The 26,732-nt window shown below is 44.2% G+C and overlaps 1 protein-coding gene across 1 annotated transcript in view; it reads left to right on the top strand.

The window, feature by feature from the left end:
• Positions 1-21,412, top strand: part of LOC132210761 (phosphoenolpyruvate carboxykinase, cytosolic [GTP]-like) — a 53,764-nt gene extending 32,352 nt beyond the window's left edge. The window contains exons 2-9 of the mRNA XM_059652883.1: positions 848-1,101; positions 1,828-2,009; positions 2,878-3,081; positions 3,216-3,403; positions 10,626-10,788; positions 10,913-11,269; positions 12,593-12,688; positions 20,935-21,412. Of these exons, the coding sequence (XP_059508866.1) occupies positions 848-1,101; positions 1,828-2,009; positions 2,878-3,081; positions 3,216-3,403; positions 10,626-10,788; positions 10,913-11,269; positions 12,593-12,688; positions 20,935-21,389 (1,899 nt within the window). The 3' untranslated portion in view covers positions 21,390-21,412. The remainder of the gene's footprint in view (positions 1-847; positions 1,102-1,827; positions 2,010-2,877; positions 3,082-3,215; positions 3,404-10,625; positions 10,789-10,912; positions 11,270-12,592; positions 12,689-20,934) is intronic.
• Positions 21,413-26,732: the final 5,320 nt, after the last annotated feature.

Here is a 26,732-nt window from a genome sequence, read left to right as displayed (position 1 = left end):
AGCATATCAGATCAAGCTGGTACTGTAGATCCTGACCTAATATTTGACAGCAACTCTATCTTAAGTATACCTAGAGGTGGCACGGTGGCTCAGTGGTTAGCTCTGCAGCCTCACAGTGCCAGGGACCCGGGTTCGATTCCAGCCTCGGGTGACTGTGTGTGCGGAGTTTGCGCATTCTCCCCGTGTCTGCATGGGTTTCCTCCAGGTGCTCCGGTTTCCTCTCACAGTACAGAGATGTGCAGACTAGGTGAATTGGCCATGCTAAATTGCCTGTAGTGTTCAGGAGTGTCTGGGCTATAGGGGGATGGTTCTGGGTGGGATGCTCTAAGGGGCAGTGTGGACTTGTTGGGCCAAAGGGCCTGTTTCCCCAATTTAGGGAATTGTATCTAGAGTATCCTTCACTGGGATGAGCTCTGGTGTGGATCTGTCACCCCACAAAAATGACATGCCCCTGGGAAATGAAATAAACTGGATTGAATTCACTAATTTAGAGACTAAATGAACACACAGATCACAAAAGTTGAAATAAGAAAGGTCAATAATGATGATCAAATTGTGGAAGTCACTGTGCTGTTGTTCGTTCACTCAGTATTCAAGAATCCATTGCAATTTTTCAAAAACAGAATGTGCAGAACCTTAATTTGCATTTGAATGACTCACTGAATGGAATTGAGTTTTTGTACGTATTGCACAAGTATAATGTATACAAAGTATCACAATATCACACACGAGAAAATATAAGCAGGCGGATCACTGGAAATGAAATTCCCACTCAGTGGGCTGCTCAGTGACAAGGCATAAGGCCACATTGACTACACCCAGCTGTGATGTTATGATTGTTTTACAGCCCGTAACTAATGTATTTTTGGGAGAAGAGATGTCCCCTCAACTCCAGTGCCTTCCCCAACACCCTCTGAATGTGGTTCAGGGAGATCTGAATGCCTTGAGCCCTGCAGTGAGAGACTTTGTTGAACAAAGTGCGAAGTTATGTCAACCAGACAAGATCCACATCTGTGATGGGAGCGAGGAAGAGAACAGACATCTTCTGTGCCTGATGGAAGAGCACGGGATAATCAAACGCTTACCCAAGTATCAGAACTGGTGAGCAGCTTTCTCTCTTCAAGTCGATATACTTAGGTGAAATTTTATTGTGCTGCTCAATTTTAGGTATATAATTTTCCACTTTTGACATTAGTTTTTGCATCAGTAACAAATATTCCCACATCACGTATACCTTGGTTACATAAAGAGTGTGACTGTCCACAAACTGCCACCAACATGCATCAGGGCCAGGCTCAGAGTAGTATTACTGTTCTACCAGCATGGCACTTCCATTTACTAATGGCTGTTCATAATGCCTGGATGAGATACAGTCAAATTGTTTGCTACCTGTTCATAGTCTGCAAATCCTGACTTTGAGTTAAAAGTAATGAAAACTCATTGATTGGAAACAAAAGTTGATCTTCACTGGAGCAGGCTGCCTTCCCAGCAGCTACTCATCTTGCCACATTTCCCAACATGTGGAAGAGGCAAAACCAGAATAAAAGTTCATTGGCCCTACCACACTCACAGTCTAATCTGAAAGCAGGGTTTCTTACAGATTGATTTATTGTCACGTGTACCAAAATGCTGTGAAAAGCTAGTATTCTTTCAGGACTTTCAGAGCATTGACAGATTGAACACAAGAAGTAGCATTTTTAAGCTTCAGCCTTTCATCCCAATTCAGCACCCATTGCAGTAATGTGTTGTTGAATTGTTAATAAGATTGATTTGCTTGAATGCAGGAATCTTGTGACTGAACTTGTTTTATTTTGTTTCCATTTCCAGCTGGTTGGCTCGCACAGACCCCAGAGACGTTGCTCGCGTGGAGAGTAAAACGGTAATTGTGACCCCTGAACAGAGAGATACCATTCCCATACCAAAGAGTGGGGTCAGCCAGCTCGGGCGCTGGCTGTCAGAGAAGGAGTTTGAAAAGGCATTCACTTTACGTTTTCCAGAATGTATGAAAGGTACAGACATTAATTCAGTCAGGGACATGTCTTCATTATTCTTTCTGCACACTAAATGATGAGTTAGCGCTCCATGATGGTGTAGTGACATTGTCAGCTAATGAATCCTCAGTGTGCACACTGAAGCTATTCACCCATTCCTGTCAGCTCCTTCTCAGCCTTCACCATACCTGACACACCAGTAACTATACAGGTGGGTTCAGATCTTTTGCTACTATCTGTGACAACTTGCAACAAAGTACCCAACTGTATCAGTCAGCTGTCTGATCTATAGCAGCGCAGCGACAGCAAACGAAAGTCAGCGGCTACAACAGATGATGCAGACGCTGGAGATTTTCAAACAGATATTTGTTCACGGGATGTGAGTGGCACTGCCTAGACTAGCATCCTTTCTCAATTCCTAATCGATCAATGGACAGTTCAAAGTCAACTCTACTTTTACAGGCCAAGTTAGCAGGTTTCCTTCCCTGAAAGACATTAGTGAACCGCGTAGTTTTTCTGAAAATTGACAGACGTCACATGGTCAGCATGAGACCAGTCAGAAAGGCAGCCAAAATGATAGGAACTTCTATCCCGCACTCACCCCTCAGTGTCTCGTAGTACATGCTGCATAAATAATAGTTGCGAGTGAGTTTGGTGTTTGGTTTACAGATAGAGATTCTAAACTCCACTCTTGCAGTTTTCTAATCTGTTCTTGCATTGCTATTTGTCATTTCTCCTGTAAGTGTGTGAATGCTGACGCAGGCAGCAGTGATTGTCACTACACCTGAGCTCGTTGAATTCATCAAAATTTAAACATCAAGCAGATTCTATCCCAGAATATTCTCAAGATTAACACTCTTCTAATACTCTCGCTGTTAATCTCTAGGCCGTACAATGTACCTGATTCCATTCAGCATGGGACCTGTGGGTTCGCCTTTGTCCAAGATCGGGATCCAGTTGACAGATTCACCTTACGTTGTGGCAAGCATGAGGATCATGACTCGCATGGGATCGGCTGTACTGGAGACCCTGGGCAATGGCCAGTTTGTCAAATGCCTTCATTCCGTTGGATGCCCTTTACCACTAAAGAGTGAGTTTGGTTTCAGCATCTTTAGATTAGTTGTCACTATCCGGGAGCAGGAGAGGGAAGGAGAGAAGAGTTTCATTCTGCAATTCAACAGTTTTGCCTTGAGCCTTTGGGTGACAATCTGTCTCTGTATTTAGAACCACTGGTCAATAACTGGGCCTGCAATCCTGAGCTGACACTGGTCGCCCACATCCCTCAGCGCAGGGAGATTATTTCATTCGGGAGTGGTTATGGAGGTAACTCACTGCTGGGAAAGAAGTGCTTTGCTCTGCGCATTGCCTCCAGGATTGCTGAAGAAGAGGGCTGGCTTGCTGAACACATGCTGGTAAGAACACAGAGGAGTTAACCCTCTACTGGATATGTGGCTTTTCAGTAATGACCACTTCCCTGTGACACAAACAAACTGTAATAATGTGAATTTCATATTTAAAACTGGGCTTGAAGGAGTGACCTTTGTTAGCTCTCTGCTGTCTGAATTCGAGGTCACAAATCTAAATCACACTGAAGAAAGTTGGGAACTTTATCCATGTTGACAATCCAATGCAGCACTAAAAGAACATAACATCACTGGGGTTGGTGCCTTCCGGGTGAGATTTTAAATTGAAGATCCATCTGCTCTCTCATGTGACTATTAAAAAGTCCCACACCACTATTTTGAAACTTCTTCCCTGGCATTCTAGTTAAGACAAATGTCACTACAAATAATGAGTTGGCTGTATCAAATTATTGTTCCTGGAATAAAATGAGAACAGCTGGACAAACAGAATAGGTCAGGCTGAATCTGTGAAGAGAAACAGAAGTTAATATTTGAGATTTCGTCAGAATTGGAAAGGGAAAGGGGTGTTTGGTGGTGGTAGAATGAACACAGGAGAAATTCTGTGATGGGGTGGAGACCCAAGAAGATCAAATAACAAAATACTTGATGATGCCACAGCCAACAGTAGTGGCAATGGCGAAAGCAGGAGAAAAAAACAAAGTTTGAGTCAAATGAGAGACCAACTGTTCCATCTGCGACACAGCAGCTCAGTGGATAGCACTGCTGCCTCACAGCACCATGGTTAGAAACAGAGAAACAAAGAAAATAAGAGCAGGCCATTCAGCCCTTCAAGCCTACACCTCTATTCAATACGATCATGGCTGGTCATGCAATCTCAGTATCCCATTCCCACCCTCTCCCCATACCCCTTGATCCCTTTAGCCAACAGGGCCACACCTATTTCCCTCTTGAATATACCTAATGAACTGATTCCAACAGCTTCCTGTGGGAGAGAATTCCACAGATTCACAACTCTTAGTGAAGAAATTCTTCCTCATCTCAGTCCTAAATGGTTTACCCCTTATTCTTTGATTGTGACCCTGAGTTCTGGATTTCCCCAAGATCGGGAACATTCTTCCAAAGTCTAGCCTGTCCAGTCCCATCAGGATTTTATACGTTTCTATGAGATTTGCTACCACACCCGCCCCCACCATTCTTCTCAATTCCAGTGAATACAAGATGAGTCAATCCGGTCTTTCCCCATATCTCAGCCCTGCCATCCTGGGAATCAGTCTGGTGAACCTTCACTGGACTCCTTCAATAGCAAGAATGCCCTTCCTCAGACTAGGAGACCAAAACTTCACTCAATAGTCAAGGTGTGGCCTCACCAAGGCCCAGTATAACTACAGCAAGATATCCCTCCTCCTGTACTCAAATCCTCTCGCTGTGGAGGCCAGCTTGCCTTTCACTTTCCTCACTTCCTGCTGCTCCTACATGCCAACCTCCAGCGACTGTTCTATCATGACATCCAGGACTTGTTGTGTCTCACCTTTTCCTAAACTGCCACCTTTCAGATAATAATGTGCCTTCCTGTTTTTGCACCCAAACTGTATAATCTCACATTTATCCATATTGTATTGCATTTGCCAAGTATTTGCCCACTCAGACATTCCGTCCAAGTCACACTGCAACCTTTTAGCACCCTCCTTCCACCCAGCTTAGCGTCATCTGCCACTTTGGAGATATTGCTTTCAATTCCTTCATCCAAATCATTAATGTATTTGAACAGCTGGGGTCCCAACACTGAACCCTGCCTGCCCTAGAGTCACTGCCTGCCACTAAAAAGGACCTGTTCATTTCAACTCTCTGCTTCCTTTCCACCAACTAGTCCTCTATCCATATTAATACTTCATCTCTGATACCAGGAGCTTTAATTTTCTTTACTAATCTTTCAGTCCATGCACTGTGTAAATAAAAACTTTTGAAAGTCCAGATACGAAACATCTACTGATTCACCGTTGTCCATTCTACCAGTCACATCCTTAAATTCCAGAAGATATGCCAAGCATAGTTTCACTTTAGTGAATCCATGATGACTGGGACTGATTCTGTCATTGCTTGCCAAATTCTCAGTTATTAAATCCTTCATAATTGACTCCAGCATTTTTCCCACCAGCAATGTCAGGCTAACCAGCCTGTAATTCCCTATTTTCTCTCTCCTTTTTTTAAAGAGTAGGATTACATTAGCTGTCTTTCAGTTCATTGGAACACTTCCCTAGTCCATAGATTGCTGGAAAATGATCATCAATGCATGCGCTATTTCTAGGGCCACTCCCTTAATTAACAGGCCCTTTTTTCCACCAGCTTAGTCTTGCCTTCTATTTTCTCCTTCTGAATTAAACCCTTTGTCCTCCTCTCCTGAATTTTTAATTTCACCCAGCCTTCAGTTTAGTTGCTTTTTCTGGCCAATTTATATGGCTCCTTTTTGGCTTTGACACTATCTAGATTTCCCCTGTTAGCCATGGTTGAGCCACCTTCCCTGTTTTACTCTTATGCCAGGCAGGAATGTACAATCGTTGAAGTTCATCCACATGTTCTTGAAATGTCTGCCATTGCCTATCTACCATCAAAACCTTAAGCATCCTCAGCCAGTGCACACCTCATACCATCAAGGCTCGATTCCAGCCTCGGGTTACTGTCTGTGTGGAGTTTGCACATTCTCCCTCTGTCTGTGTGGGTTTCCTCTGGGTGCTCTGGTTTCCTCCCACAGTCCAAAGATGTGCAGGCTAGGTGGATTGGCCACGCTAAATTGTCCCATAGTGTTCAGGGATGTGCAGGTAAGATGGATTAGCCATTGGCAATCCGCATTACAGGGATAGGGTAGGGGATGGGTCAGGCTGGGATCCTCTTCAGAAGGTCGATGTGAGCTCAATGAGCTGAATGTAGTGTTTGGAATGAGGGCCAGATGGATTCTCATTGACCATAACACCCTTGATTGGTGCTGTTAACCTGGGCTAAATCAGGGAGCCCTGGCTGACAGATATAAACAAGAGATTCAGAGAGTTTCCTCACTCTAGGAACTGGCTCTGAGCTGACTGCTCAGAGTCCATTCACTGTGTAAATAAAGGGTGGCTTGGTGACAGGATACCAGCCCCTGTGCAGTTACTTCCACACTGTAGGGATACGATGATCTGAATACAACATGAGGAACAAAGAGAAAGCAGGATGAAGACCTACCCAGCAAAACAATGGGGAAGAGAAACTGATTAAATAAACTGGAGACAGAATTTTAGGAGCTCAAAAGCTGACATTACAGGCCTAGACCCTGGACCACTCTCTCCGTGACTCCCATGTCCGCTCCACACTTCCCTCCAACCCCACCATGCCCAGCACTTTCCCCTGTAACCGCAAGAAGTGCTACACTTGCCCCCACACCTCCTCCCTCACCCACATCCCAGGCGCCAAGAAGACTTTCCACATCAAGCAGATGTTCACCTGCACATCGGCCAATGTGGTATACTGCATCTGCTGTACCCGGTGTGGCCTCCTCTACATCGGGGAAACCAAGCGGAAGCTCGGGGACCGCTTTGCAGAACACCTCCGCTCGGTTCGCAATAAACAACTGCACCTCCCAGTCGCGAACCATTTCAACTTCCCCTCCCATTCCTCAGGCGACATGTCCATCATGGGCCTCCTGCAGTGCCACAATGATGCCACCCGAAGGTTGCAGGAACAGCAACTTATATTCCACTTGGGAACCCCGCTGCCCAATGATATCAATACAGATTTCACAAGCTTCAAAATCTCCCCTCCCCCCACTGCATCCCAAAACCAGCCCAGCTCGTCCCTGCCTCACTAACCTGTTCCTCCTCTCACCTATTCCCTCCTCCCATCTCAAGCCGCACCTCCATTTCCTACCTACTAACCTCATCCCACCCCCTTGACCTGTCAGTCCTCTCCGGACTGACCTATCCCCTCCCTACCTCCCCACCTACACTCACCTCCACCGGCCCCTTTAACTTGTCTGTCTCCTCTCCACCTATCTTCTCTTCTATCCATCTTTGATCCGCCTCCCTCTCTCCCTATTTATTTCAGAACCCTTTCCCACCCCTTCCCCCTCTCTGATGAAGGGTCTACGCCTGAAACGTCAGCTTTTGTGCTCCAAAGATGCTGCTTGTCCTGCTGTGTTCATCCAGCTCCACACTTTGTTATCTCGGATTCTCCAGCATCTGCAGTTTCTATTATCTCTGGAGGAGAATTGTTGAACTTGATGTAGAGTCCAGACGCTCCATTGGAGTTAGACTTAGAATTGGATTTTATTGTCACATGTACAGGTACATGGATGGGCGGAGAGCTAATGGACGCAGACCCTTAGAAAATTGATGACAGGTTAGACAGAGGATCTCGATCGTTGCAGGCTTGGAGCGCCGAAGGGCCTGTTCCTGTGCTGTAATTTTCTTTGTTCTTTGTTCTTTATGTACTTGAGGACAGGAATACAGGAGGATAGTGAAAAGTGTACAAAGTCACCATTCATTGATGCCATCTTAGATACAAAAGACAGCATTAAAAAACAGGAGCAGAAATTAAAGAAAAAGTCATTCAGATCATTCCCTCACCTCCGCCTGGAGTCCTTACAGCCAGAAAAACAAAGGCACAACCTCCATCGCACACACAAATTTAAAAACTCAACAGGTCTGGCAACATCTGTGGAGAGAAATCAGAGTTAACATTTTGGGTCCAATAACACTCAGAACTCCTGCAGCTTTGAGGATGGATCACTGGACCTGAAACATTAAATCTGATTTCTCTCCACAAATGTTGCCAGACCTGCTGAGCTTTTCCAGCAACTTCTGTTTATGTTCCTGATTTACAGCATCTGCAGTTCTTTCAGTTTTTATCCACAAAGTCTATCCCTCAGTCTGCGAACACGCCTGCCTGTCAGAATCTGTGTTTGAGATTACCTTTTTGCCAAGGTGTGTGTTTATGGGATGTTACGAGATTGGAATTGGTTAAATAGCTAATTAGTTAAATTGCTACATCGGGTTGGTTACGTTCTCCAATAGCTAAGTTACTATAAAGTCCATTTCCTTTTGTTCATGTTTCAACTGCAGTATTTAAATAAATTTTGTTTTGCTTAAAGCTGCATCACTACTGGAACACCCACTGCTCACCTGCCTTTAAAATAAGAACAAGTTAGGGTCCAGGCTATCTCCTTTAAAATATTTTGAGGAGGACTGACCTGGTCCTTAACAGACTGGGGGCTCTTGCCCGGATATAATTCGATAATTCTAATTTGGGTTTAGCGTTGTTGAACTCAAAGGCGGCAAGTGATAGGTGATAGTGTTTTTTGTTTCATGCATTGGATTCGGTTGGTTTATGCAGGGCCTGCATGCTGTAATAATGGCTGTTTCAGTCACTAAGAGTTTTCGGGGGTGGAAGAAGTGACTTTGAGGGCTTTACACAAAGAGAGCAAGCGAAGGCTGTTAGAACTGGCAGCTGGCGTTGGGGTTGCATTTGTGAGAAAAAGAGATGTAATTACAGCAACACCCCAACGTTTAAATTTGTTGGAAATGCCTTTGGAATCTTTGGAAATGGCTAGAATTCAATTTCAGATGAAACAGCCTGAACAAGAAAAGGAACTGAAACTGTTTGATTTATGGTTAAATGCAAGGGAAAGAGAAAAGGAGAGGAAAGCCCTAGAAGAAAAAAGGGAGAAAGAGAGAGAAGAAAAGCAGAAAGAGTTTGAACTTCAGAAGTTCGCAATTAGACAGGAAAGTCAACTTAAAAGGATGGAGGTGAAGGTAGAAGGTAGGCTTAATGGGGAGGATAGTGAGAATCAGCAAATCCATTATAGCCAAAGGCCTGGTGGGGACCTGTTTAAATATAGCCAAGCATTGCCCACATTTGTTGAGAAGGATATAGAAGCCTTTTTCATCTCATTTGAGAAAGTGGCTAAACAAATGAAGTGGCCAGTGATCCTGTGGGTATTGTTGATCCAAGCAAATGTTTAGACAGAGCTAGTGAGGTGTTTGTATCACAACCACAGGACGTATTTGGGGAGTATGAGGAGGTGAGGAAAGCCTTCTTAAGTGCACATGAGCTGGTGCCAGAAGCCTACAGGCAACACTTCGGGAATCTAAGGAGGGACTCTGGTCAAAGGTACATTGACTTTAAAAGGATCAAACAAAGTAATTTTGATAGGGTGTTCAGAGCATTAAAAATAGATCAAACATATGATGCTCTTAGAGAGATGTTTATTTTGGAGGAGTTTGAAAATTCACTTCCTGAAGTAGTGAGATCTCATGTGGAAGAACAGAAAGGTAAAACTGCACTATGAACAGCTGAAATGGCTGATCATGAGTTGCTACATAAATCAAAGTTTGGCTTCTAACATCATTTTCAATCTGTGTGAGTTAGAAATTAGGGAAAATAGAAATCCTCCGGCGGTAAGGGAAAAGTAGATCTCATTGAAGATGATAAAGATACCTTACCACTGCGTAAAATGGAAACCCACGAGGGAGAAAGGGAAGTTCAAAAGCTCAGGTCCATTTTTAAGGGGGAGAGCTGCGATGATGCTGTCACTTTAAAACAATTACCTTGTCCTGGGTGTCTTTTTTTTTGAAGAGAAGGTTGTAAAGCCAGAGGTCCTGAAGAATCTAGGGAGTAACAGTTTAACAGTGAAAGTGGAGTGGCCAGGTCTCCCAGTTCAGGTGTTCTACTAGTGTTTTTTAATCTTTAGCAGTCACAAGACATTTTGAGAACCAGAAGTGTTGCAAGCTTCAGTAAAGGATTTTTTATACTTTCTCTGAAATCTGTCTCTAGGTGTTGTCCACCCTGCCTGTAAGAGTCTGTGTTTGAATGTGACATTTTGCCAAGGGGTGTGTTTATGGGATGTTACTGTATTGGAACAGCTAGTTAGTTAAGTTGCTGTATCAGCTTGGTCAGGTTTTACAATAAGTTACTGTAAAGTCTGGTTTCTTTAGTTCATGCTTCAACTGTAGGGCTTAAGTAAATTTTGTTTTGCTTAAAGCTGAGTGGTTTGACCAGTTGCATCACAAATGGAACACCCACTTCGCATCTGCCTTTAAAATAAGAACAAGTTAGAGTCTAGGCTTGCTTGTTAAAATATTTTGAAGGGGCCTAGCCCAGTCTATAACAGATTCCATAGAAATGATGTGGCCAGCCAATCATTTATGACAATTGAGCACGACACCATGGCTTTGCCAGCGAGACCCGCACCTCATGAGAGAATATTTCTGAAAAATTCTCATCAGCTTCTCTCTCTCCGCAGATCATGGGAGTAACCAACCCCAAAGGCCAGAAGAAATACATTGCTGCCGCGTTCCCGAGTGCTTGTGGAAAAACAAACTTGGCCATGATGAATCCGACATTACCCGGTTGGAAAGTTGAGTGTGTGGGAGATGATATCGCCTGGCTGAAGTTCGATGAGCAAGGTTAGTTCACTTCAATGCACTAGGGCAGTCATAAAATAATTAGCTGAGGAAGTATCTGCTTTGTATTGTCTGGTGATAGTCTGATGAGTTTATTAATACATGCGTTTACTGGGCCCTCCCACAGGTAAACTGAGAGCAATCAACCCAGAAAATGGCTTCTTTGGTGTAGCTCCTGGGACATCTAACAAGACAAATCCAAATGCAATGCAAACCATCAGCAAGAACACCATCTTCACCAACGTGGCAGAAACCAGCGATGGGGGTGTTTACTGGGAGGGAATTGATGAAATTCTGCCTCACTGCATCACAGTGACTTCATGGAAAAACAAAATATGGAGTCCTGGCGATGGAGAACCATGTGCACATCCCAACTCCAGGTTCTGTACTCCTGCCAGACAGTGTCCAATCATTGACCCAAACTGGGAGTCCCCTGAAGGGGTTCCCATTGAAGCAATTATCTTCGGAGGACGGAGACCAAAAGGTACAATAGTCTAAACTGTAGAGCACCAGAGGCTAACGTTAGACACAGATTCCAAACTGCACTAGTATTGTATAGGATGGCTTCTCAGTGAGTCAAGAAACTTTTGCAGCAGACCTTTAGTAAAAGTCTGAAAGTGGATCAACTGGGTAACAGTGTTAAAATGTGAATTGTGTAGTGAATACTTGTACAGGAGATACCCATCTGGTTCATTAATGTTCTTTTCCGAAGAAAATCTGCCATCCTTACCTGGTAGTGCTACAAGTGACGATATGGTTGCCACTTGATTGCCCTCTGGTTAATTAAAGATGGGCAACAAGTGCTGGTCTTCCCAGAGACACCCACATCCTATGAACAAATACAAGAGCAAAACAATAAGTTGTTACATAGTAGTGACATTGTACAGCTTAGAACATAGAACAGGCCATTCGGCCCACTTCCACATCAGGGTCTATTCTCCACGTGAGCTTGCTTTCATTTCACACCAGCCTCACCCTATCAACATAAACCTTTCCCCCATGGTCTACTTCTATACTTCTCTGAAATGCACATTCACTTCAATAATTCCTTGCCATTGTAAGTTCATCATTCAATCCTCTAGGTAAAGAATTCCATATTGGATTTGTTTGTCATTATGATCTACTGATTAACCTCTACTTAGAGACCATTTGTCTTCTATATTATAGACAAAAAGTGCACATTCTCTGTTCTTTCCTTAAAATGGACACCGGAGGTGTATATAGTATTCAAAATGTAGTCCAACCGATCCTCTCCACGTTTAAGAGAACTCGTTTGCTTTTCAGTTCTGGCCCGTTAGAAATTAATCCCAGCGTCTTGTTTCTTTTTATGACTTGTTAAACTGTGGGCCGGCACGGTGGCTCAGTGGTTAGCACTGCAGTCTCATAGCGCCAGGGACCCAGGTTCGATTCCAGCCTCGGGTAACTGTCTGTGTGGAGTTTGCACATTCTCCCCGTGTCTGCATGGGTTTCCTCCCACAGTCCAAAGATGTGCAGGCTAGGTGGATTGGCCATGCTAAATTGCCCATAGTGTTCAGGGGTATGTGGGTTATAGGGGAATGGGTCTGGGTGGGATGCTTCAAGGGGTGGTGTGGACTTGTTGGGCCGAAGGGCCTGTTTCCACACTGTAGGGAATCTAATCTAATCTAAAAAAAATTACAATTTGCATATCCAGATCCCGTTGGTCCTCTAATTGATCTGGATGCATATTTTCCAAAATGTTCTCTTTGTCTTCAGAGCGAAATGCACTATCTGAAACTTTTATACACCAAAACTCATTATTTCAGACATTTCTGTCATTCCATTGCAGGCGTCCCTCTGGTTTATGAAGCTTTTAACTGGCAGCATGGAGTTTATGTTGGAGCATCCATGAGATCAGAGGCTACAGCTGCAGCAGAGCACAAAGGTATGTGGTTAACACTGGGACCTGGGACAGAGTAACCATGGGACCTGAAAGACTTTGACGCCAGGACACAGAATACACCAATACTGGATGGGCAGGACATAGTAACAGAACAATGTATCCCAGTAATACCAGGATAGAATAGCTCAGTAATGCTGGGATACAGAGTATACCAATCATACTGCAACACAAGAGATCAGTAACCCAGGGACATAGAGTATACCATTAATGTTGGGGTACAATAAATCAGTAAAATGAACACAAATTATATAAGATAATGCTGGGGTATAATGGATCAGCACACCAGGGAGATAGACTGTACCATTAATATTGAGACACAATACATCAGTAAACCTGTGGCACAGTCTATACCAATAATATTGGGACACAATAGATAAGGAACCCTAAGACACACTGTATACCAGTAATAGTGGAATACTATAAACCAGTGAAACAGGGACACAGACTACACAGCAAAAATGGGCCACGATGTATCAGTAACACCTGGGACACAGACAACACTGGGGTACATTAGGTCAGTAAACTTCGGACAAAGAGTACGCCAGTAACAAAAACAGAAATTGCTAGAAAAGTCCAGCAGGTCTGGCAGCATCTCTGAAGAGAGATCAGAATTAATGTTGCAGGCCCAGAGACCCTTCCTTAGAACTGAAGATGTTTTTTGTCCAAGGATTACTGATCTAATGTGTCCCAATTCTACTCTGAGTCCCAAATGTTACTGATATATCGTGTCCCATTTTTACTGTATAGTTAGTGCCTCTGTTTTACTGATCTATGCTGGGACACAATAAATCTGTAATGCCGGTAATACTGGGCACAATGAATCAGTAACCTTGGGGGCATAGGTATCACAGTGTAGAGTATCACAATATCTGGGACACAATATCTCGGTGAGGCTGGAGCACGGAGTATACCAGTAATACTGGGATACAATATATCAGTAACTCTGGGGACACAGTGTATACCATTATTTTTGAGCTCAGTGACCTTGGGTACAGAATATACAGTATTACTGATACCAGTAAATCAGTATCCCAGGTACACAGGTAGTAACAATAATGCAGGGAGTCAATAGATCAGTGACCCTGGAACATAATGTGTACAGTCATACTGGAACACAATAAATCAATAATACAGGGACACAGAATATACCAGTAATACTGGACATAGGATATCAAAAATACAGGGGTATAGACTATATCAGTAATGCTTGGACACAATACACAGATAAATTGTGGACACAGCTTATACCGGTAATTCTTGACCCAGTAAAACTTGGGACCCTGCTTGCCAAGGTCATTTCTTGGCCCCTCCTTGCTCTCCTAATTCTCTGCTTCAGTTCTTCCCTGCTTTCTCTATATTCTTCACGGGCCCTGTTTGAGTTTAGCTTCCTAAACTTTACATTTGTTTCTTTTACCATTTTGACTAAGTTCGTGACCTCACTCATTATCCAACAATCCCTTGAACTAGCCATCCTTGTCCTTCCTCCTTACTGGAACATGCTGGTCCTGAACCCGGATCAGTAGGTCTTTAAACAGTTCCCACAAGTCATATGTGGACTTGCCCGATAACAGCTTCTCCCAATTAACTCTCCCTAGCTCCTGTCGAGCACTGACATAACTTGCCATCCCCCAATTTTGTACCTTTCCACAAGGCCCTAACTTATCCTAATTCATGACTATCTTAAAACTTAAGGAGTTGTGATCACTGATTCCAAAATGCTGTTCCACTGAAAGGTCAGTCACCTGGCCAGGCTCATTAGCTAATACAAGTCCAGTATACCTCCCCCCCACCACTAGCTGGACTGCTCACATACTGTTTCAAGAAACCCCCTTGGATGTATTTAGCAAATTCCAACCTGTCTGAGTCTCTTGCTCTGAGAGTCCCAGTCAATACTGGGGAAGTTAAAGTCACCCACTGTGAAAACTCTGTTGTTATCGCATCTTTCCATAATATTCCTGAACGTCTCGGTGACATTTGGAAAGCCTACTGTATAGTCGCATCAGAGTGATCACACCCTTCTACCCTCATTTTCTCGGTGGAGGATCCCTCCAGTATGTTCTCTGAGTGCATATGTGACATTTTCCCTGATTAGTAATGTAACTTCTCCCCCTCTTTCACCTTCCTCTCTGTCCCATTGAAAACATTGAAACCCTGGAATGTTGAGCGGGCAATCTTATCTCTCTTTCAGCCAAGTCTCTGTAATGGCCACAACATCATAGCCCCATGTACTGATCCATGTTCTATGCTCATCTGCCTTATCTGCTTGCATCGAAATAAACACACTTCAGCCCATTAGTACCATCTTGTTCATTTACCTGTCTCTGTCTAAACTTTCTTTACTTGTCCTAACATCTACCCTTGTCTCAGTCCCTCCATTTGCTGACCCATTGCTCTGGTTCCCAGCTCCCTTCCACTCTAGTTTAAACCCTCCCAAGTAGCACAAGTGAACCTCCCTGCGAGGATATTGGTTCCCCTCCAATTTAGGTGCAACCTGTCCCTCTTAACAGGTCAGCCCTGCTCCAGAAGAGGGCCCAATGATCCAAGAACCTGAAACCCTATTCCCTGTACCAGCTCCTTAGCTATGCATTTATCTGTCCTATCTTTCTATCCCTTGCCTTACTAGCATGTGGCACTGGTGGAAACCCAGAGATTAATACCCTTGTTGTCCTGCTTTCAGCATCTTTGCTAACTCCCAGTACTCACTCTGCAGGATCTCATCCCCCTTTGTTACCTACGTCATTGGTACACAATGACCTTTAGCTGCTCACCCACCCCCTTAAGAATTTCATGCAACTCACTCAGAGGCATCCTTGACCCTGGCACCAGAAAAGTTATGTACCATCCTGGAGTCTCTAATGTGGCCACAGAACCACCTGTCTACACTCCGAACTAACGACTCTCCTACCACCATCACTTGCTTGTACTTTGACCAACCCTACTCCACAGCAGAGCCAGTAATACCAGTTCACAGCAGATCAGTTTCATTGCAACACAGTCTACACCAGTAATACTGGGATACAATAGATCAGTGAAACAAGGACACAGAGAGAGTATACCTGTAATACTGGGACAGAATGAATAGTACTAGCTGTCCCTGGTTAACAAATCTGGTGTGTCCTAGAATTAATGGTACACCCTGTGCCCCAGGGTTCCTGATCTATTGTCTCCCAGGCTTACTGATGTACTGTATTACAGTATTATTTGTATATTCTATGTCACATAGTTACAGATCTATTGTGTCCCAGTAGATCAGTATCACTGTGATACAAACTTTACCAGTAATCCTGGGACACAATAGCACTGGGACACAGAATGTAGCTGTAATACTGGGATACAATGGATCAGAAACCCGTGGACATAGTTTATGGAGTAATATTGGTACACAATAGATGAGTATCTAAGGGACTTGGACAGTAACAATAACAATGGGATACATTAGTAAACATGGGATAGAATACTATACCAGTAAAAGTGGGAGTCGGTAGATATTTAAGGATTAGACACAGTGTAATATAGCAATATAGGGTTACATAGATAAGTAAGGCTGGGAGATGTTCTATACCACTTACACTAGGGCTTAATAGATTCATAACTAAGGGACGCAGGTGATAGCAGTAAAAACGGGCACAATCAATCAGTAAGACTGGGACACAGAGTGTACCAATAATGCTGCGACACAATCGATGAAGAACCTTGGTACACAGAGTATACAGGAACACAATAAATCAGGAACACTGGGTCACAAAGTCTACCAGTAATTCTGGGACCCAATTGTTCGGTAAATGAGGGACACAGAGCACACGGAGTATACCATTAACATTGGGACCCAACAAAATACCAGCACTGGGACGCACTGTCCCAGATATTATTGTAAAGCTGGGAAGCCATGTAAAGCAATAATGCTGGAATATAAAATGTCAGGAAGGGTGGGGCACTCAGTTTACCAGAAAAATTTGCACACAATGGATCAATAAAGCTTGGACACAAAGTGTATCTGAAATGCTGCAATACAATCAGTCAGGATGGCATGGAATGTCACAGTGGCTGTGTGCTTATCACTGCTGCCTCACAGCGCCAGGAACCCAGGTTCAATCCCATCCCTCGGGCGACTGTCTGTGTGGAGTTTGCACATTCTCCCCGTGTCTGTGTGGATTTCCTCCGGGTGCTCCGGTTTCCTCCCACAGTCCGAAGATATTTGGGTTAGCCATGGGAAATGCAGGGTTACAAGGATAGGTACGGATCTGTGTGGGATGCTCTTTGAAAGGTCAGTGTGGATTTGCTGCAGAAGCAGAATGGCAGTCATACTGGAAAGCAACAGAGTACACCAGTAAAACTGGGTCAGAATAGATCAGGAAGCTTTACCACCAATTTTAGTACACAATAGGTGAGTAACCCTGCGGCAGAATACATCACTAACCCTGGGGCACAACTGTGCAGTTACAATGGGAAACACTGTGTAGCAATAACAGTGGAACAATAAATCAGTAACTCCAGGACACAATAAATCAGTCACCTGCAGGCAAAGGGTATACAGTGATACTTGGACAGCATAGTTACACTAGGGGACAGTGAGTACCAGTAATACTGGGACACAATAGATCCGGAATTCTGGCAGAAAGAATATACCAGTAACACTGGGACACACTGTATCAGTTGCAGTGTAACACAATAGACTAATAGCTTTGTTCACAGATAATAGTGGTCGTACTGGAACACAGCAGATAGATAAGGGTGGGATACAGATTAAACTACCCAGTAATACTGGGAAGGACAAATTAGGTAATGCTGGGGCATATTGTATACCAGTAACACTGGGACGCAATTGGCCATTAACACTGGGATACGGGGTATTACAAGCACAGACTGGTAACCAGTGGAAACTGACTATATGAGGAATGCATGGACACCAAGATCAGTTACACTAGAACACAAAGTGTACCAGTATTAACAGGTCACAATAAATCAGTAACTCTAGATCAAAAATATACCGTTAAGATTGGAACACAATACATCAAAACCCCGGGACACAGAGTAGACCAATAATACTGGGACAGAATACCTCATGAACCTTGGGAGACAGAGTAGACCAGTATTGCTGGGAACACATTAGATCCGAATGATTGGAGGTCCGGTGGGATGAGAAAGAACTGTCCAATTCAACAGATAAATCTATGGGGGTTGACTGATGGAGGGAGCTGGAGTTTGGGCACCCATGATCTCCTAAACTGTGAGTGATCAATGGGCCAGACTGACGTCATCACTGAGAGATAGAACATAGAACATAGAACAGTACAGCACAGAACAAGCCCCTCAGCCCACGATGTTGTGCCGACCATTGATCCTCATGTATGCACCCTCAAATTTCTGTGACTATATACATGTCCAGCAGTCTCTTAAATGTCCCCAATGACCTTGCTTCCACAACTGCTGCTGGCAACGCATTCCAAGCTCTCACAACTCTCTGTGTAAAGAACCCGCCTCTGACATCCCCTCTATATTTTCCTCCAACCAGCTTAAAACTATGACCCCTCATGTTAGCCATTTCTGCCCTGGGAAATAGTCTCTGGCTATCAACTCTATCTATGCCTCTCGTTATCTTGTATACCTCAATGAGGTCCCCTCTCCTCCTCCTTTTCTCCAATGAGAAAAGTCCGAGCTCAATCAACCTCTCTTCATAAGATAAGCCCTCCAGTCCAGGCAGCATCCTGGTAAACCTCCTCTGAACCCTCTCCAAAGCATCCACATCTTTCCTATAATAGGGCGACCAGAACTGGACGCAGTATTCCAAGTGCGGTCTAACCAATGTTTTATAGAGCTGCAACAAGATCTCATGACTCTTAAACTCAATGCCCCTGCTAATGAAAGCCAAAACACCATATGCTTTCTTAACAACCCTGTCCACTTGGGTGGCCATTTTAAGGGATCGATGTATCTGCACACCAAGATCCCTCAGTTCCTCCACACTGCCAAGAATCCTATCCTTAATCCTGTACTCAGCTTTCAAATTCGACCTTCCAAAATGCATCACCTCACATTTATCCAGGTTGAACTCCATCTGCCACCTCTCAGCCCATCTCTGCATCCTGTCAATGTCCCGCTGCAGCCTACAACAGCCCTCTCTACTGTCAATGACACCTCCAACCTTTGTGTCATCTGCAAACTTGCTGACCCATCCTTCAATCCCCTCATCCAAGTCATTAATAAAAATTACAAACAGTAGAGGCCCAAGAACAGAGCCCTGTGGAACATCACTCACCACTGACTTCCAGGCAGAATATTTTCCTTCTCCTACCACTCACGGTCTTCTGTTGGCCAGCCAATTCTGTATCCAGACAGCTAAGTTCCCCTGTATCCCATTCTTCCTGACCTGCTGAATGAGCCTACCATGGGGAACCTTATCAAATGCCTTCTCAAATGCTCGACCCTCATCAACGTTCCTAGTCATGTCCTCAAAGAACTCGATAAGGTTTGTGAGGCATGACCTGCCCCTCACAAACCCGTGTTGACTGCATTTAATCAAGCCATGCTCTTCCAGATGGTCATAAATCCTATCCCTCAGAATCCTTCCTAACACCTTGCAGACGACAGACGTGAGACTTACTGGTCTGTAATTGCCGGGGATTTCCCTATTTCCTTTCTTGAAGAGAGGAATTACATTTGCCTCTCTCCAGTCCTCAGGTACGACTCCAGTGGAGAGCAAGGATGCAAAGATCTTCGCAAGTGGCGAAGCAATTGCATTTCTCGTTTCCCAAAGCAGCCGAGGACAAATCTGGTCCGGGCCTGGCAACTTGTCAATCTTAATGTTTGACAAAATTTTCAGCACATCAGCTTCCTCTATCTCTATCCATTCCAGCATGCACACCTGCTCTTCAAAGGTTTCATTCACTACAAAGCTCATTTCTTTCATAAAGACAGAAGCAAAAAACTCATTTAGGGCTTCCCCTACCTCCTCAGACTCCACACACAAGTTCCCTATGCTATTCCTGATTGGCCCTACTCTTTCTTTGACCATTCTCTTATTCCTCACGTAAGTGTAAAATGCCTTTGCGTTCTCCCTAATCCGTTCTGCCAAGCCTTTCTCGTGCCCCGTCCTGGCTCTCCTCAGACCATTTTTGAGCTCCTTCCTCACCTGCCTGTAATCCTCTAGAGCTGAGCTTGACCCTAGCTTCCTCCACCTTATGTAAGCTACCTTCTTCCTTTTGACGAGAAGCTCCACTGCTCTCATCATCCAAGGTTCCTTTATCTTACCCCTTCTTGCCTGTCTCAGAGGGACATATTTATTCATCACTCACAACAACTGTTCCTTAAACAGTCTCCACATGTCTATAGTGCCTTTGCCATGGAACAATTTCTCCCAGTCCATGCTTCCTAACTCATGTCTAATCGCATCATAGTTTCCTCTTCCCCAATTAAATATCCTCCCACTTAGCCTAATCCTCTCCTTCTCCATAGCTATGTAGAATGTGAGGCAGTTATGGTCACTATCACCAAAATGCTCTCCCACCACAAGATCTGATACCTGCCCCGGCTCGTTTCTGAGCACCAAGTCTAGAATGGCCTCTCCCCTCATCGGCCTGTCAACGTACTGAGTTAGGAAACCCTCCTGAACGCACCTTACAAAAACAGCTCCATTCAAATCTTCTGCTTGAAGGAGGTTCCAATCAATATTGGGAAAGTTAAAGTCACCCATTACAACAACCCTGCTACGTCCACACTTTTCCAAAATCTGTCGACCTATGCTTTCTTCAATCTCCCTGCTGCTATTGGGGGGCCCGTAGTAAACCCCTAACGAGGTGACTACTCCCTTGCTGTTCCTAATTTCCACCCAAACTGACTCGGTAGGCAGATCTTCCTCGACAATGGAAGCTTCTGTAGCTGTGATACACTCTCTGATTAGTAGTGCTACACCCCCTCCTCTTTTTCCCCCCTCCCTATTCTTTTTAAATGTTCTAAACCCTGGAACATCCAGCAACCATTCCTGCCCCTGAGAAACCCATGTCTCTGTTATGGCCACAACATCATAGCACCAGATACATCACCTTTCCAGGAAATTCCAACTGTCTCTGGAAGATCCTGACCAATGGTAAGTGAGACAATTGGGTGTGGAGTGAGGAATCTGATGACATTGATTTGTTCATGTTTGTCCCCACATAAATGTGCTGTTAATTTTTTTTTTGCTGTCACCTTGGAGTCAGTTGCTCATTGCTCCTTTTGTCATTGTTTCTCAGGTAAGGTCATTATGCATGACCCTTTCGCCATGCGGCCTTTCTTTGGCTACAACTTTGGGAAGTACCTGTCGCACTGGCTCAGTATGGAGCACAGGACCTGCTCGAAACTTCCCAAGATCTTCCACGTCAACTGGTTCCGCAAAGACAAGCAGAACAACTTCCTGTGGCCGGGTTTCGGGGAGAACTGTCGAGTCCTGGAATGGATTTTCCGGAGAATCGAGGGAGAGGACTGTGCCAAACTGTCTCCTTTGGGCTACATTCCTGCTGATGGTGCCCTGAATCTCAACGGTCTCAGCTACGTGAACATGGACGAAATCTTTAGTGTTGAGAAGGAATTCTGGGAAGAGGAAATCAAAGAGATCCGAAAATATTTTGACGACCAGGTCAACATTGACCTTCCCTGTGATGTGGCCAATCAGCTGCAACAGTTGGAACAAAGAATAAATCGGTTGTAATGAGGGAGCACGACACAAAGAGACCACAGAGCCTCTCCTGGTTAAGGGAACGAGTAGCCGACCTGTGCAGACCAGGGACACCTGTTTCTGATGCTTAGTCGTTAATCTGTGTTGAGTTAATTCATCTCACGCCGAAATAAATCAGGGCAACAACCCTCAGTGCATCACAGATTAAGAAAGGGAAGTCCAAGCAGAGTACCTCCTCAGTTTCTGCTTAATGGTGTCTTCTGCGCTGGTTATTTGTGTGTGTGTTCTTAGTGAGTCTCAGTGAGTCTCCTGTGTGTCTGTGTGTACCTGCTGTCTGTGTGTGCCTGCTGTGTGTATGTGTGTACCTGTTGTGTGTCTGTGTACCTGTTGTATGTCTGTGTACTTGCTGTATGCTTGTGTGTACCTGTTGTGTGTCGGTGTCTGTGTGTACCTGCTGTATGTCTGTGTGCTTGTGTGTACCTGTTGTCTGTGTGTGTGTGTACCTGCTGAATGTCTGTGTGTGTGTGTACCTGCTGTACGTTTGTGTGTCTCTGTGTGCACTTGCTTTATGTTGGGGAGCCCTGGGGTGTACCTGCTGTGTGTTTCTGTGCTTACCCTCTGTGTGTCTGTGTGTCTCTGTGTGTATCTGCTGTGTGTCTGTGCGCTTGTGTCTCTCTGTGTGCCTCTCTGCTGTGTTCTCCAGCTGAGAACAGATTTGTGTTTGCTTAATAATTAGCACTCAGTGTTCCGATGTAAAGGATAGGCTGGCTGGAGTGCTGGTGGGGAGAGTGAGAAGCAGGGGATTGGGGGGGAGTGAGAGCTAAAATCTGAAACAAAGAGGGAAACATTTTCTAATTACAATCCAAACTGAATGGAATTGACTGACTCCAATCCTGATTTAAAATCCTATTGTAATCTGTGCATTCAGTGTGGTTCAATACAGTTTCATAAAGTGTGGGTTACATTGTTTAAACATTAATACTTAGTGGTTTAGAGTCAATCTCTACTTTAGGTTCAGAACATTAAATGAAGCATACAACTAGCACTTGTAGGATATGTTTTAGTCATCTGAATATCAAACAATTCCTGCTCTAAAAGTGACTGTTTTTTAGCATAAGGTCAGGGTTTGTCTTTGTCCTTTATTGTGTTCATTACCTGAAGATTTTGTACCTTCAATGCTTTCTTCGAACCACTGTGATGCTCTGATTAATTCAAACACATTTTTAGGGTGGCATGGTGGCTCAGTGGTTAGCATGGCTGCTTTATAGCTCCAGAGACCTGTGCTTCGTTCCATCCTCGGGTGACTTGCTGCATGGGCTTTGCATGTTCTCCCTGTGTCAGTGCGGGTTTCCTCCAGGTGCTCTGGTTTCCTCCCACAGTCCAGGGTTGTGCAGGTTAGGGTGGGTTGACTATGCAAAGTTACCCATAATGTCCAGGAATGTGCATTGCCATTGGAAATGCAGGGTTAACACGTACGGAATGGGGTGGGGTGGCAATGCAGTTGGAGTGGACTCAGTGGGCCGTTTTAACAGATGTGAGATAGAAGTGAATCCAATTCTTTTGCAACAGTCCGTGCATCAGAACTAAACCATAACTTTGTCCTTCTGTAGACCTTGTGTGTTCAATGCAGTTTCTACCGTTCTTTTCTGTTTGGTGACTGCAAGACCCGCACAATGCAGGGGTGCAAGCTTCAAGGAGATGGCTATATCATTACTCGGTAATTCTTGTCTGGAACTTTCCAGAAATTGGAATCAGCTTGCATCATATGATTTGTGACAGCCTTGTCTTAGTACAGCAAAGTTGATTTTAAAATTTAAACAAGGTATAACTGTTAAAACAATTTGTGATTCCTCGTCATGTCTTGACATGACACAAGAAACAACTACGCAGTAACAGTAAGGAATTAATTAATTTAATTAATTTTAAAATTTTGGATATCCTTCATTATTTTTAAAAATATTTGAAAATAATTTTTGGAGAATAAATATTGGCCCACGTAATCTGATAAACTTTGACCTGGAATCAATACTGCCAGGAAGGAAGTTAGATATGGAGGCCACGTATCAGCGATGTATGAAATGAGAAGGCGGGAGCTGGACAAAGGAGTAGGACAACAAACTGAGTCAGCAAGCTAGATTCTGGAACAGTCAGAAAGCTTGCTCGGGAAGGAGTTACTACAGCTGTTTCATTCACTTTCTGAGTGATAAAATGCCCTGAATCATGCCATAAAAAGGTAAAGATGATTTTGATGTGTGCTGACCCCACTGACAGGAGCTGAAATTTGATAAACTTCCAGCTTGACATCTCCTAGCGTATCAATAAGATTTGTAGTGTTCATCATCGGGAGTACCGATAACAGTTTTGGTCCCCTTAACTGAGGAAGAATTTACTGGAACTGAAGATAGTTCAGAGAACGTTCACTCAATTAATTCCAGAGTTGAAAGGTCGGTTTTATGAAGAGAGATTGAGCTGTTTAGTTCTATATGCTCAGGAGAATGAGAGGAAATCTAATTGGGGTATATAAGATGCTAAAGAGGATAGACAAAGTAGGCATAGAAAAGCTGTTTTGTCGTGTAGGGCAACATAGAATGAGAGATCATAGTTTTAGGACAAGAGTAGGAGGTTTAATTCAGGATGAGGAGGAATTACTTCTGTCAAAAGAGCCATAAATCAGTCAATTTGACTGTCTCAGCATATAGTGGTTGCTGGGACATTGAATGCATTTAAAGAAGAGATAGATTTTTAGTCAGTAATGGAGTGAAAGGATAGGGAGAGCAGGCAGGAAAGTGGAGTCAAGGCTGTGATTGTATTAAATGGCAGAGCAGGGTTGAGGGGCTGAATGGCCTATTCCTGCCCCTGGTTCTTATGTTCTTAGCTTTTAATCATAAATCTCTCAATATCCCTCACCTCCTCTTTGCTGAGTGACCTATCCTTCTGTTGGATTGTCCCAGCCTGAAAGTCTCAGCATCTGTTCTAGCTCCTCATCTCTGTCAGTGGAAAAACAACCTTTCAGCTCCGTTCAATCCAGTGCAAGGTCCCTCGGGTCATTGAGTATGAAAACAATACACAGTGTCCCTGGTAAACAGCAATGGACTATGTTAGCCATCCACCACCTTTTGCTTGTTTGGCACCATGTCAAGGACTCAGGGTCCACTCAGTAGCTCAGAGATTGTACTTGATTAGGCAGCCCAATGCACATTTTTAGTGAGTTCATTGGGTTTGAATCCAACCTTCTCACACACACACTCCCTCCCAAAACAAAAATCGGCCTTGTTCCAATGTTCTAGAATGCCCTGGAACATTGATGCCATAATAATCCCTAATGACAATGTCCTGTAGTTATGAAGATGTGTTTCCCGAAATTATTGTGAACATAGAGTGAACATATTGAACTTGTGTGGGAAGAACATTTTGCAAAACTGCCGGGTGGTATGGTGGCTCAGTGGTTAGCACTGCAGCCTCACAGTGCCAGGGACCTGGGTTCGATTCCAGCCTCGGGTAACTGTCTGTGTGGAGTTTGTACATTCTCCCCGTGTCTGCGTGGGTTTCCTCCGGGAGCTCTGATTTTGTCCCAAAATTCAAAGATGTGCAGGTTAGGTGGATTTGCCATGCTAAATTGCCCGTGGTGTCCAGGGATGTGCAGTCTGGGTGGAATAGCTATGGGAAATGCAGGTTTACAGGGTTAGGGTGTGTCTGGGTGGGATGCTGTTTGATGTGGACTCGATGGGCCAAATGGCCTGCTTCCACTTTGCAGGGATTCTATGAATGCAATGCAGTGCTTAGAAATGAGGTAGAGGCAGGTTCAACTGAAGCATGCAATTTTGATCGTGATAGAGTGCAGGGATGTGGGGAAAGGCAGGAGAGTGACACAATATAATACAACCAGTACAGGCACGGTGGGCTGAATGACCACATTCTGAGATGTAACACTTATGTGATATGTTGCAGCCAATAAAGAGAATGGCATCCGTGAGCCTCGAAGTGGGTGGAGCAGCACAGATAGAGTGATTGTGAGGTGACAGAGAGTGTGGCACTTACCCTGGTGCCAGGGAGAAAGTCATTGACCCTCTTAAGGCATTGATGGTTGTCCCTACAGGCTCTTCTGCTGGTCCTCCTCCGTACCATTCTCTCTACCAGGTCTACCCTGTTAGGTGGTGGCGTTGCCATCTTCCCCTTCTCTGAGATCTTTTCATCGTGTCTGTCTACAGAGAGGGGAGTCTTAGAATGCCAGGGCTCAGCCGGGCACACAACAGCCCTTTAAGTAGGGTGCAGGTACCAGGGAGATGTTGCCCTTTTGGTGGGTGTGCAGTAAGTGGCGAGTTGGTCCAATAATTGGACAGTGAAGAGACTGTGCTAGAATCTGACATGAGGGACCCCATTGGAGCATGGCAGGAAGTTAACAAGGTGAGTTTATTAAGATACAGTGAGAAATCACAAGAAAAGAGCAATCACACTTAGCCAAAAGATTCAGCCTGGGGATTCCAAGATACTTATGGTTCCCCTCTCTCCCACTTCCTGAAAATACCCATCATCAGAACTTTAAGTGGAAAACAAACTGGAAGACTTCATCACCTGAAAGGGGAAATTTGTGAAGGAGAATTTGGAATTTTCCACCAGTTTTGTCCAGAAATTATGAATTCAGCCAGCTGCAACAAGAGCTTGTGTGGAAAGTGACTCCAGTGCTAACCAGCATTTTGGATAGTCTAAGAATAATTCTTTGCCCTGAATTTAACTGTTAGGCCATCAAAAAGTTTTTTAAGATAACATCCTGCAGAACTTTGATTTGTTTTTCAAGACCTGGGAGGTTTGTTTTTGAGTAAATTATTTGAAATAAACTATTTCTTAAGGAACTGGGCTGACTTGTTTCTGATACTGAACCACAAACACTCAATGTATACATTACTGTATATTGTAGAGGGGGGCGGGTTAGTTAGTTGGATGGCTGGTTGACAATGCTGTGTGATGTTAGCAAGGTGCATTCAATTCCTGCACTACTTGAGGTTACCACAAAGAATACTTCTTGACAAACTCTCCCCTTTGCCTGAGATATGGTAACCCTCAGATTGAACCACCACTACCAGTCATCTCTCATGAGAAAGCAGTGCTATTGTCCTTTGGAACTATATGTTTGGTGATATCATCTCCCTTTTCAAAGTTAAACTTTGTTGTGGACAATACAGGAATGGGACAAGGAAAGGAATCTCCTAACCAGCGATACACTTCCGAGTCAGGACGGTGAATAGGATGGAGGGGGTCTTGCAGGGGGTGGTGTTCCCATGTATCTGCTGCCCTTGTCCTTCGACAGTGTAGAGGTCACAGGTTTGGAAGGTGCTGTCAAAACAGTCTTGGTGAGTCTGCAGCAGTGCATCTGGCAGC

This window comes from Stegostoma tigrinum, chromosome 19 (genome assembly GCF_030684315.1).
Source record: "Stegostoma tigrinum isolate sSteTig4 chromosome 19, sSteTig4.hap1, whole genome shotgun sequence".
In the NCBI taxonomy this organism is placed as follows: Eukaryota; Metazoa; Chordata; class Chondrichthyes; order Orectolobiformes; family Stegostomatidae; genus Stegostoma; species Stegostoma tigrinum.
This window is presented reverse-complemented; position numbering and strand designations above follow the sequence as displayed.